A 14,286-nucleotide genomic window follows, 5' to 3' on the forward strand; every position below is an offset into this window, starting at 1 on the left:
CCTCATGTCATTTTGGCTCGATTAGCCTTTGTTTTTTCTCTACACTTCACCTTGGTTTTTTTGGGGTTTTTTTTCCTCTTCTTTCTCTCTCCTATCACCATCTCCTTCTTCTTATCACCAACACTAAACCTAAATCACCCCTCATGGCTGGGAGGAACAAGGACAGAAAAGGATCAAGAGACTACAAACGAAACCATAGATGATGTTTCTTCATCCCCACATAAAGACGATCAACAAGACCTTATTAAAAAGATCTCTGAGCTAATTCTCCCCCAGTTTAAACAGCTTAGGAAAGATGTGGCCTCTCTCTTTCGAGCGATGTCAAACAATATGCCAATAGGCTCACAGAGGCAGAATCACGTATTTCTGATCTTGAAAATCAGTTTCTCAATCTTGAATCGCTTCAAAGAGAGGACAACAAAGAAATAATAAAACTATGAGATAAAGTCTCTGAAATTGAAGATCGCTCAAGACGTAATCATTTACGAATAATAGGCCTCCCTGAAACACGAGAGTTTGACAACCTCTTACACTTTCTCACTTTTACCCTCCCAAAGTTGCTAGATATACCATCAGACGATCCACCATTAGTTGTCGAAAGGGCTCATAGGATAGGGACCAGTTTGTACAGAAATGACACTAGGCATGGCCCAAGGCCATTCATCGTAAAAATGCTAAACCTTCAAGACAAAACCAAGATTATGAGGTATTTTAAAAAGAAAAGAGATGTACCTATTGCAGATAATTAAAAAAAATCTTATTTTCCAGGATTTCTCTGCCGAAACTCAGAGTAAAAGAAAGGAGATGCACCTTTGTGTACATTTTTTATTGATAAAGGCATGCAAGCTTTTATAATTTACCCAGCTAAACTTAAAGTTAACACAAAAGAGGGATGGAAGATTTTCTCATACCCGAGAGAAGCTCATGATTTCTCTAAACAAGTATAATGATGCAAAGTCTGTTTTTAGACTATCGTTATTGTGACGAACCAAGGTTATCCAGCCCTGTGCCAGTCACTTATTTGGCACAGAAAGGGTTATCAGACCCCTTCTACTCTCACTAATAGGTCACAATCTAGCCACACCAGGCCAGCTTGTGATTTTAGTTCAGTGGGTGCAAGGGTTAACAACACTCTCCAGTCTGTACTAGACATAAAAGAAATGCCCCAAAACTCCCCTTTAATGCCACCCACACTAAACTAACTACAATATCTTAGCTGCCACCACTTCGTGGTTCAATTATTAGACAAAGGCCAAACTTAATAAAGGAATTATTTATTATGCCAAAAATATTATGCACAATGCATTATTAATAAAAGGTTGTTACAAATAAAATTACACATTAGCAAACAGTTATTTAAAATAAAAATGGAGAAAATGCACAATGCATTATTAATAAAAGGTTGTTACAAATAAAATTACACATTAGCAAACAGTTATTTAAAATAAAAATGGAGAAAAACAGATTGAATACTTTTCTAGTCTCAAGATCTGTGCCAGGGACTGGCATGATAGCAATAGTCCTTACCCTGTAGAGCAGCTCCCCTTGTAAGAATGACAATCTCATAGTTAAAAAATAAGATTCTTATACCTATTTTCCATAGATCAGGTTGCCTGACCACACCCTCCTGGGCGGGCTAAGAAACCCCCTGTCTTTATGACCTTCAATAAACTAAGTTTTTTGCCTGAAATTATAGAACCCATTATAATTTCTGATAGGTAACTCTATTTTCGGATATACTGACCGGTAATCTCTTGGATTCATTGGGAGAATCAATTTGATACCAGATATGACAGATTTCCCTTCATTTAATGTCATAACAGTTAAACACATATATACATAATACCCATGTCCCTTTATTGACCTCCTCAGGATATGTGACTGAGGCCCTGTTTTCTCTCATGTATTCTACTGACAGTCTAAGCCATAAAACTCTATCCTGTTTACACTACCACGCATTTATGATGCTCCTGGCACTTCAAAGAAACACAAACCCAGGACACAATTCTTCTTGAAAAGCAGATAACTGTTTTTAGCTCACAACATGAACAGAATTAACCCCTTCTCAGCTAAATCCTGAGGTATTTGTGACAGTTATATTGTTCTTATGTTTTTTATTCTTTCCCCCTTTATTTTTCTTCTCCTCCTCTCTCTTTCTCTATCCCTTCTGTATTCCCTCCCTCTGCAGTTACTGTGCTCAGTTATGCATTCCATTTTTTTAATGATCCTTAATGTATGGTTTTAATATGATACCATGGAATGTTGGGGGTATTTCTTTTCCCATAAAAAGAAAAGCCATCATTAAACACCTTAGAGATCTAAAAACTGATATCGCCCTACTACAAGAAACTAAGTTAAAACTCACTAAAGTGAATTAACTGAAAAGCAACTGGATAGGCGGTCATTGCAGCAGACAGCGTAGGGAGGAAGCATCGGGTTGCGATTCTCCTAAATAAAAATCTTTCTTATGAACTGAAACATGTCAATAAAGACAATAATGGCAGGTTTGTTATTGTACACTTATATATTTTAGGTATTCCTTATGTTATCTGTAACATTTATGGACCGAATAACCATGATCTGGATTTCTGGAATTCAATGAAAATTAAGCTATTACGATTTACAGATCAAAATTTAATTGTCGCTGGTGATTTCAACATGGTGGCAAAAGTACCAATTGATAGAAGTAAATTGTGTTCTCACGCCTTCCATAAGTATAAGAGAGAAACAATTCTTTTAAAGTAATTTAGAGATACCCTAAAAATTAAAGATATATATACCTTCACCCGATATTAAAGCTTATACATGCGAATCCCTCCCTCATAAAGGATTTTTCCGATTGGATATGTTCTTAGTCTCAGAGAGAATGCTCTCCTTGGACCTGAAAGCTGATAACAAAGACTTTATAATTTCAGATCCTGCTCTGATTACCCTTTCTATACATAAAGTGGTTGATAAAAGTTGGGCAACCAACAACTTCCCCCTCCCCCCCCCCAAATTCATGATAAACAACAAAAAATGTGTACTCTGGCTGAAAAATAAATGTAGAGAATACAAAATAAAACCATTCATGATTAAGTTCAAGAAGAAAATGCTAGCTAGGAAAAATCAGCTTTCTAACCAAGTCATATAATGCCTATCTAATTCTACTAGGAGTAACTGGCTTAAATATATGTCAGCTCGTAAAGAAAAGGATCTTTTTTCAATTCAAACCTCTAGTAGGGAAGAGTTAAGGAGACAGTTGTTTTTTTTCAAGTTTTGTAATAGATCTGCAAGAATCTTGCTAATATGGCTAAAGCACATAAGAAATCTAACCGGATAGATCTTATTAAGATTGGAGATGCATTTTTCTCTGAGACCCAGGATATATCCAACGGATTCTATAAATACTATCAGAAAGTGTATGAAAAGAATAGGATTGATACTCAAAATAAAGACGATTTCTAGCATCAAATTTGCACCCCTATTATATCCTCCCAGGAATGTTCAGCTCTCAACGAACCCATCAAAGAACTTGAGATAATGACAGCCATTAAGACTCTATCTTTAAGCAAAGCATCTGGTCCATATCAAATACCTAATGAAATCTATAGAATTTTAGCCCCTGATATTGTTCATACTTTACTACATTTATTTAATTATTATTACTCTTAGGAAAGGATACCATCCTATTACTTCAAAAGAGCCCTTACTATCTTAATTTTGAAATAACAGAGACTCTATTAGTATCAGCACATAGCGTCCAATTTCACTCTTAAACTCTAATTACAAGATTTTAGCTAGTATTGTTGCAAAAAGACTCCAAATAGTGTTAGCTAATCTTATTCACCCGGACCAAACAGGTTTCATGGTTGGTCATAATTCATCTGCAAATATTCGCAAGACCCTCCTAGCTTTAGATTATTTTTGGGTCAAAAGTAAAGACAAAAAATGTATTCCACAGTCAGACGCTGCTATTCTCACCTTAGATGCTGAAAAAGTGCTCAATCGGGTTAATTGGGACCATCTGGTTACTTCTTTAACTAAGTTTGGCTTACAAGGGAACTTTCTCAATTATATTCAAAACATATATAATAATCCTACTTAAGCTATCCTAGTTAATGGTTTTATATCTGGAGATGTTAAGCTCTATAGAGGAACAAGGCAGGGATGCCCTTTATCTCCCCTTTTATTCAACATTGCGATTGAACCCCTTGCTATCCTACTTAGACAGAAATTGGAAGGTATTTATTTAGCTGATTAGAATCCAAAGATTTCCTTATACGCTAATGATCTCCTAATATATCTAAGTAACACGAAAAAGAATATCCCTAAACTTTTGCTCATTATCAACTTGTTTAGCTCTTTTTCTGGTTACAAAGTAAACATACAAAAATCTCAAATTCTTTGGATACTCAGAAATAACCACTCTTTTAATGCACATTTATTTCAGGAAACTGAGAAATCTTTCTCCTATTTGGGCATCAACATTAGCAAATCCCCAAGAAATTGTTATATGCTTAAAGGGACCCTTAACACCTGACTTCTAATAATCCCAAAAACCTAATTTTTCTTATTAAACAAAATAAAGTAATCACTGCTGCCTATTTTATCTGTTCCTCTTAGCCCAAACTTTTGAAGGAGATTGTTTTAAAATGCAGTGCTTGATTTCCTATGTAAGCTGCCATATTGTAGCGTGCGTTACAGGGCTCAGTAGTCACATGATACACACACCATATTATCTATGCATACACAGTACTTAGAGGAAGCAATCACATCTCTCTCTCCCTGCAGCGTGTGAGCTGCAGTGTCTGAAAAGTTATTTCTCAGTGAGGGTATAAATATATGTCATTTCCCTGTTAATGTATATAAAACATGTTATGCAGAAATTTAAATAAAATACTTATAACTTCTGTGTTTATGTTTTTAACTCCCCCCACACACACTGCTAGATAATGCATACGATCCTTGCTAAACGTCTTATGCTGGGTGTCAGACCTTAGTGATTTACATTCAGGAGGAGAGGTCATGAAAAGAAGAAGTCTTTTGAACTAATGATATGCAGCATGCAGTCCGTGGGAGCTTCCTCCTCCCTATCCCCCTCCCTCCCAGAGCAGTCAAAAGTTTTACAATAATAACACAGGAGCCGGCTCTGGTAAGTGCTTACTGAGCATAAAACTTTACGGACAGAGTTTGAGGAGAGAAAAAAACCTGTGTGTGTGGGGGGAGTTAAAAACATAAACACAGAAGTTATAAGTATTTTATTTAAATTTCTGCATAACATGTTTTATATACATTAACAGGGAAATGAAATATATTGATACCCTCACTGAGAAATAACTTTTCAGACACTGCAGCTCACACGCTGCAGGGAGAGAGAGATGTGATTGCTTCCTCTAAGTACTGTGTATGCATAGATAATATGGTGTGTGTATCATGTGACTACTGAGCCCTGTAACGCACGCTACAATATGGCAGCTTACATAGGAAATCAAGCACTGCATTTTAAAACAATCTCCTTCAAAAGTTTGGGCTAAGAGGAACAGATAAAATAGGCAGCAGTGATTACTTTATTTTGTTTAATAAGAAAAAGTAGGTTTCAGCAATTTTTATCAGGTGTTTAATGTCCCTTTAATATTCCTGAAGTTATCAAGATTACCTCTCTCTTATACAACTGGACTAACCTCTCGCTCTTACTCTTGGGAAAGATCAGTCTATTTAAAATGATAGCTTTTCCTAAATTATTATATAAGCTACAACAATTTCCTATTTTTGTTTCGAGGAGTGACTTTCAAAAGATAAACTCTGCGCTGAAGATTTTTCTTTAGGGTAAGAAAAAACCTAGATTAGCTGTAAAAAAAACTCTAGCAGTCGAAAAATTTGGAGGTTTTGCACTCCCTAACCTTAAGTTTTGTAATTGGGCTTCTCTAGTCAAATTTGCAGCAGAATAGCTGATGGACACCCTATATTTTTCACCATGAGAATTAGAATCTAACCTAGTTCGCCCCTATTCATTAAATAACTTACTACACTCAGATAGTAAATCGCCCCCAGTTCTAACTAAAGATATGATTTGTATAAGTTACGTAATCGTGGCATGGCACAAATGACTGAGACATTTGGGGATAAACAATAAAATCTCTAGGTTTTTAACATTCAGAGCCAACCCCAACTTCTGAGGTGTTTTAAAGATGGGAGAATAAAGGTCTACTCTGTCCACGCCAATTGATTAAAGGGACAGTCTACACCAGAATTGTTATTGTTTAAAAAGATAGATAATCCCTTTATTACCCATTCCCTAGTTTTGCATAACCAATACAGTTATATAAATACACTTTTACCCCTGTGATTACCCTGTATCTAAGCCTCGGCAAACTGCCCCCTTATTTAAGTTCTTTTGACAGACATCCATTTTAGCCAATCAGAGCTGGCTCACTGGAACTCCACATGCGTGAGCACAGTGTTATCTATATGACACATATGAACTAACACCCTCTAGTGGTGAAAAACTGTCAAAATTCCCTGAGAGAAAAAGGGCCTTCAAGGGCTTATAAATTAGCATATGAACCTCCTAGGTTAAGCTTTCAACTAAGAATACCAAGAGAACAAAGCAAAATTGGTGAAAAAAGTAAATTGGAAAATTGTTTAAAATTACATTCTCTATCTGAATCATGAAAGTTTATTTTGGACTAGACTGTCCCTTTAATATCAACTCCAGCTCAACAAAATTTTATCAAGATCTGAAAGATGAATATAACTTAGACAATCTGGACTTCTTCGCCTTCTTTCAAGCCAGACTTTACTTATTCAGCCTCTTCCCTATGGATAGAGGCTTGGAAGAGGATTGGTATCCTCTATACTCGTGTCTGAACATTTATAAACAAGGCAATCATCACCTGTCTTATTGGTATAAGACCTTGTTAAAAAAAGGAGAAGACAGTACAATCAGCTTAAGTATTTCTAAGGCTGTATCCACCTCATCGTCAATCATCTGGAGAGAGTCACATCTTAAAATTCTTCACAAAGCTTACCTGACTCCGTTAATACTTTCAAAATGGGACCCTGGCAATGCACACTGCTCTAAATGTGGCTTATACACTATTTCTGGTCATGTCCTAAAGTTAATTCTTTCTGGTCGAAAGTTGCTTTTTGGCTATCCAATAGATTAACGTATAGGATAGAATTTGACATCTTTCAGGTAATTTTCTTACTTAATAAGCTACCTAACTGAACTAACCCTAACTTTATCAATATAGTAATCTTCCTGGTCAGACAGCAAATATTGAAGAACTGGAAATCCTGAAAATCACTTAGATTTAAGGAGTTTTTTTTATATAAAATGTATCATCAAATTTCTCTAGAACAAAATCTAGTTGATATACAGTCAGATTTTAGTGTTCATAATTTTATTTTAAAATGGCAAGATTTAATCAATATACTCCCCCCGAATAGTCAAAAATACATACTCTACCCTTTCAAAAATTATATTCTCACTGAGTTTGAATCCTTTTTCCCCTCTGTTTGGAATAGAGGGAAGTTCTGCAGAGAAAGGAAATAGTAGATAGTTTTCTGACGTTTAAGTTAAGAATAAGGGAAATAAAATTGGATTAATTACATTTTTTTTCTCTTGTCTTCCTCCCCCCTCTCTTTGAATCATTGTTCTTGTTAGGCCTTAGGAGGCCCCCCTAGCTTAAACCTTGTGTTGCCTGTATTGTGTTCTCAGCCCTTATGACGACACTATATTGTTATACACCCGAGCGGACACACCTGAGACCGTTGTCTACTTTTAGAATAAGGTCTGAATTGATATATTCAAGTTAGTAACGTCACCTGCAAAGCTCAAACTGAACCAAATGTTTATGATATTTTTAAAAAAGTTTCTATGATAGTCGATACCATTTAACTGCATGTACACCCTTGAAAATCACTTGAAGTGAACTATACAACTTTGTGAATGTTATTTGTAGAGCTGAAATTTATTTGAACCATGATAATGTTCCTGTTTGTTTTGGTGTCTCTAATTTATATAATCACTGTTATAGATTCCCCATTTAGAGTATCTCAGTTTGTAATATTGTCTCTTGCATGAGACTTTTTTTCTTTCAAGTTTCTTGTTTTTTTTCTTACCTTTTGTCAGTGTATATTTTCTTATTATTCTCCAATAAAAAAAAAAAGAAATATGTACATTTTTATTAATAAGATTAAAAGTGGATAATCCCAGTAACATTGATTTAACGTTGTACCCCATTTATTTCTGAGAGTATTAGGGTAAGATTTGTATTTTCTTTGCAGAGAATCCCTAAGCCATGGAGGTTTTGCGTCCAGCTTTGGTTAACATAGGAGGGCGAATATACAGGAAAAACGCCACTCGGGATGTGTCGTATCAGAATGAAGAGGAGGAGGAGGATTTTTATAGAGGTAATAAGACAACTCTACTAATTCTCCTTAGCTGGGCACTGTAGCTATTGCACTGATGATGAGTGAGGGGCCCTAAGACAGGGCATTAGTACTGGGCACTGTAGCTATTACACTGATGATGAGCGAGGGGCCCTAAGACAGGGCATTAGTACTGGGCACTGTAGCTATAGCACTGATGATGAGCGAAGGGCCCTAAGACAGGGCATTAGTACTGGGCACTGTAGCTATTACACTGATGATGAGCGAGGGGCCCTAAGACAGGGCATTAGTACTGGGCACTGTAGCTATTGCACTGATGATGAGTGAGGGGCCCTAAGACAGGGCATTAGTACTGGGCACTGTAGCTATTGCACTGATGATGAGCGAAGGGCCCTAAGACAGGGCATTAGTACTGGGCACTGTAGCTATTGCACTGATGATGAGTGAGGGGCCCTAAGACAGGGCATTAGTACTGGGCATTGTAGCTATTGCACTGATGATGAACGAGGGGCTCTAAGACAGGGCATTAGTACTGGGCACTGTAGCTATTGCACTGGTGATGAGTGAGGTGCCCTAAGACAGGGCATTAGTACTGGGCACTGTAGCTATTGCACTGATGATGAGCGAGGGGCCCTAAAACAGGGCATTAGTACTGGGCACTGTAGCTATTGCACTGATGATGAGCGAGGGGCTCTAAGACAGGGCATTAGTACTGGGCACTGTAGCTATTGCACTGGTGATGAGTGAGGGGCCCTAAGACAGGGCATTAGTACTGGGCACTGTAGCTATTGCACTGATGATGAGCGAGGGGTCCTAAAACAGGGCATTAGTATTGGGCACTGTAGCTATTGCACTGATGATGATGAGCGAGGGGCCCTAAGACAGGGCATTAGTACTGGGCACTGTAGCTATTGCACTGATGATGAACGAGGGGCTCTAAGACAGGGCATTAGTACTGGGCACTGTAGCTATTGCACTGATGATGAGTGAGGGGCCCTAAGACAGGGCATTAGTACTGGGCACTGTAGCTATTGCACTGATGATGAGCGAGGGACCCTAAAACAGGGAATTAGTACTGGGCACTGTTGCTATTGCACTGATGATGAGCGAGGGGCCCTAAAACAGGGTATTAGTACTGGGTACTGTAGCTATTGCACTGATGATGAGCGAGGGACCCTAAAACAGGGAATTAGTACTGGGCACTGTAGCTATTGCACTGATGATGAGTGAGGGGCCCTAAGACAGGGCATTAGTACTAGGCACTGTAGCTATTGCACTGATGATGAGCGAGGGGCCCTAAAACAGGGTATTAGTACTGGGCACTGTAGCTATTGCACTGATGATGAGCGAGGGGCCCTAAGACAGGGCATTAGTACTGGGCACTGTAGCCATTGCACTGATGATGAGTGAGGGGCCCTAAGACAGGGCATTAGTACTGGGCACTGTAGCTATTGCACTGATGATGAGCGAGGGGCCCTAAAACAGGGAATTAGTACTGGGCACTGTAGCTATTGCACTGATGATGAGCGAGGGGCCCTAAAACAGGGTATTAGTACTGGGCACTGTAGCTATTGTGGTGTATACTGTCCCTTTAAAGGAATATAATAGTAGCCCTAAAACAGTAATCATTTTCATCTTAATATGAGGAGAGTCCACGGCTTCATTCCTTACTTGTGGGAATACAGAACCTGACCACCAGGAGGAGGCAAAGACACCCCAGCCAAAGGCTTAAATACCTCCACCACTCCCCTCATTTCCCAGTCATTCTTTGCCTTTCGTCACAGGAGGTTGGCAGAGAAGTGTCGGAAGATTCTGTGTAGTCTCTTATGGAGGGTAGCACTCTTCGCTATGGGACTGGAGTTTTAAGTAGTTTTGTCAGCCTCTCAATGAGAGCATTGATGAATGTTAGGGTCTGAAGATGCAGGGAGAGTCTTTCTGCAAACCCATCCAGACTCGTATTAACAACTCCTAAGCAATCAGTGTTGACGAAATTCACTGCCTACTTCTATCGCTCAAGTACATGTCAGGTGCGATGCTACAAGACTGTCAAACTTGAGAGGCTGTGTGTCTGTTCCACGGCGACGATTCCAGTAAGATCATTTCATTTTATATTATATGATAACGGAAGAAGACAGGGTCACAGTGTGACTCCTTTATCTGTATGGATTCAAGGGTTAATATCTCCATAAGGGGATTATTGAATAGTAGGGATTTATACATGATTTCCTTTATTATGTTTTATGCTGCGACATGTGTGAGATGAGGCTCTGGCAGATGTGAGACCATTCAGGTTTTACTTGGCCTCATTAACTTCCTTTTTCCTGACCGTGCAGTTTACAGGAGAAGAAGCGGTTTCTCTGTGGGGCCTGGGTCATAGGAGGTGGAGAGTGCCCTGGCCATTGGGGGTATTAAGGTGCCATTTACTTTTTCTATAGTCCATTTTAAAAGCGCAAGCTATGGAGGACTCTGATGCGGTAGAGGGTACTCCCTCTTTACCCAGATCTAATATCTGTTTTTATGGAGAGGAGGTTACGGTATACCCGCCTGCTCAACTATGTTCCACATACCTTGATCAAGTAGTTATGTCTAAAAAGACTAAGATGTTTAGTACAACTGAGCCGTCCACCTCTGAGGGGTCTCCGTCCCGCGAGGTGCGTTCCCTGCAATCATCTCCTACTACACATGCAGCTCCCCATTGCACGACTAATCCTCCTTCGGGAGAGGCCCTCTTACCGCCAGACTTTTCTGAACAGTTGCAAACAGCAGTATCTGCAGCCTTTAGTGCTTTACCTCGCCCTGCTAAGCGCAATCGAAAGGTTAAGTACTGCTATCCTTCCCAGGGCTCATCTAACAACTTGCTGGATTTATCTGATACTAGATTATCCGCTGATGAAGACACCTCTGATACTTCAGAGGAGGCTCTTTCTGGGTCGGAATCGGCTGCCTCTAAGCCTCCGGCTGCGGAGGAACCAGACTTCAGATTTAGGTTAGAGCACTTACGTTTTTTGTTAAAAGAAGTGTTGGCTACGTTAGAGGTTCCGGAACCTAAGCTACCCGAGAAACCTTCTATTCCTAAGCTTGACAAGGTTTATGAGGTCAGGGTGGTGCCACAAACGTTCCTGGACCCCGTTAAGATGGCAAATATTATTAAGAATGAATGGGAAAGACTCGGATCCTCTTTTTCCCCTTCTTCTTTTTAAGAAATTGTTCCCAGTTCCTTACTCCCAAATAGAGTTGTGGGGGTCTGTCCCTAAGGTGGATGGAGCTATCTCCACACTTGCTAAGCGCACCACTGTCCCGCTTGAGGATAGTTCGTTTAAGGAGCCTATGGATAAGAAGTTAGAAACTCTGTTGAGAAAGATGTTATGATCACACAGGGTTTTTATTTCAGCCTGCAGCGGCGGTTGCTGCAATGGATGGAGCCGCTACCTATTGGTGTGACTCTCTATCGGAGATGATCGAGGTGGAAACTCTTCTCAATGAGATCCAGGAAAGAATTAAGGCCTTAAGGGTAGCTAATTCGTTTATTTGCAATGCAAACATGCAGATTATTCACTTGAATGCCAAGAAATCAGACTTTTTTGTTCTGGCCCGTAGGGCTCTGTGGTTGAAGTCTTAGTCTGCTGACATGACTTCAAAATCTAGATTGCTTTCCCTTCCATTTAAGGGGAAGGTTCTTTTCGGTCCAGGTCTGGACTCTATCATATCCATGGTCACTTGGGGCAAGGATGCCTTTTTACCACAGGATAAGAAGAACAAACCTAAAGGACAGGGTACTAATTTTCGTCCCTTTCGTTCGGATAAATCCCAACGATAGCAGCCCTCCACAAAGCCGGACCAGTTTAGGGGAACTTGGAAACCTTCTCAATCTTGGAATAAATCTAAGCAGAACAAGAAGCCCGCCGAAACAAAATTGGCTTGAAGGGGCAGCTCCCGATCCGTCGCCGGATCGTGTTTGGGCAGACTATCTCTCTTTGTGGAGGCTTGGCTAGGAGACGTGCAAAACCCTTCTTATTGCAGTAGCACCTTACTTGGACGACATCCTGGTCCAGGCTCCGTCCTGCCGGCTGGCAGAAGACCATTCAAGAGCTCTGCTACTTCTGCAATCTCATGGATGAAAGATAAACTTCCAAAAGAGTTCTCTGGTCCCCAGTACCAGAGTGGAATTCCTGGGCACGATAATAGACTTCATATCCATGAAGATATTCCTTACAGACCAGAGACGTTGCAAGATTACTTCCAATTGTCTTGTCCTACAGACCTCATTCAGACCATCTGTGGCCAGCTGTATGGAGGTAGTTGACCTCATGGTGTCCAGCATAGATGTCATTCCATTCGCCAGATTCCATCTCGGGTTTCTTCAGTTGTGCATGCTGAGACAATGGAACGGCGATCACTTGGATCTATCCCAACAGATTTCTCTGGACAACCGGTCGAGAGAATCGCTCTCTTGGTGGCTCTGTCCAGATTGCCTGTCCCAGGGGACATCCTTCTTGAGACCATCCTGGGAGATTGTGACTACGGACGCAAGTCTATCAAGATGGGGAGCTGTTTGGGGTGCCAGGAAGGCACAGGATCGGTAGACTCAAGAGGAATCCCTTCTCCCGATCAACATTTTGGAGCTTCGAGTGATCTTCAATGCTCTGAAGGCTTGGCCTCGTCTGGGTTCGTCCAGGTTTATCAGATTCCAATCAGACAACATTACCTCGGCTTACATCAACCATCAAGGGCGAACGAGAAGCTCCCTAGCCATGAGGGAAGTATCTCAGATTATGGAATGGGCGGAGGCGCACAGCTGCTCGCTGTCAGTGATCCACATTCCGGGTGTGGACAACTAGGAAGCGGACTTTCTCAGCAGAAAATCGTTTCACCCGGGGGAATGGTCTCTCCATCCCGAAGTGTTTGCAGAGATTTGCAACAGATGGGGGACGCCGGAGATAGATCTCATGACGTCCAGACTTCATTCCAAGCTACCCAGATACAAGTCGAGGTCCAGGGATCCTCAGGCAGAACTGATAGATGCCTTAGCAGTGCCCTGGAAGTTCAACCTAGTTTACATTTTTCCTCTGTTACCACTCCTACCTCGGGTAGTGGCCCGCATCAAGCAGGGGCAAGCTATTCAAATTGCTCTATTGTGGCCTCGAAGGATGTGGTTTGCGGACCTAGTGGGGATGTCGTCTCCCCCATGGAGGTTACCTTGTCGCAGGAATCTGCTGGAACAGGGTCCCTTTGTTCATCAAAATCTGGATTCTATGAGGCTGACTGCATGGAGATTGAACGCCTAGTCCTAGCCAAGATAGGTTTTTCTGAGAGAGTGATTGATACTCTCATTCAAGCTAGAAAGCCGGTCACCCGTTGCATGTATCATAAGGCGTGGAGGACCTACTTATTCTGGTGTGAAGAACGTGGATTCCCATGGCATAAGGTCAGGGTATCCAGGATTCTTTCTTTTCTCCAGGAGAGCTTGGAGAAGGGACTTGCTGCTAGTTCCTTAAAGGGACAGATTTCGGCGCTATCTGTGTTATTACACAAGAGGCTCGCTGACCTCGCTGATATCAGACCTGTGTGCACTGTTGATGAGGGAGGGGCCCTAGGATGGCATTAGTACTGGGCACTTTAGCTATTGCACTGATGATGAGCGAGGGGCCCCAAGACAGGGCATTAGTACTGGGCACTGTAGCTATTGCACTGATGATGAGTGAGGGGCCCTAAGACAGGGCATTAGTACTGGGCACTGTAGCTATTGCACTGATGATGAGCGAGGGGCCCCAAGACAGGGCATTAGTACTGGGCACTGTAGCTATTGCACTGATGATGAGCGAGGGGCCCCAAGACAGGGCATTAGTACTGGGCACTGTAGCTATTGCACTGATGATTAGCGAGGGGCCCTAAGACAGGGCATTAGTACTG

At 40.9% G+C, this 14,286-nt stretch overlaps 1 protein-coding gene across 3 annotated transcripts in view; it reads left to right on the forward strand.

Moving 5' to 3' along the window:
- Nucleotides 1-14,286, forward strand: part of ASCC1 (activating signal cointegrator 1 complex subunit 1) — a 376,933-nt gene that overhangs the window by 15,336 nt on the left and 347,311 nt on the right. For 2 of the 3 annotated variants that reach the window (XM_053691927.1, XM_053691929.1), the window contains exon 2: nucleotides 8,272-8,397. In XM_053691927.1, coding sequence (XP_053547902.1) covers nucleotides 8,286-8,397 — 112 coding nt within the window. In that variant the 5' untranslated portion in view covers nucleotides 8,272-8,285. Of the gene's footprint in view, nucleotides 1-5,019; nucleotides 5,135-8,271; nucleotides 8,398-14,286 lie in introns of those variants that run through there. The other variant, XM_053691928.1, reaches the window with a different exon arrangement.

Source organism: Bombina bombina, chromosome 9 (assembly GCF_027579735.1).
Source record: "Bombina bombina isolate aBomBom1 chromosome 9, aBomBom1.pri, whole genome shotgun sequence".
NCBI lineage: Eukaryota > Metazoa > Chordata > Amphibia > Anura > Bombinatoridae > Bombina > Bombina bombina.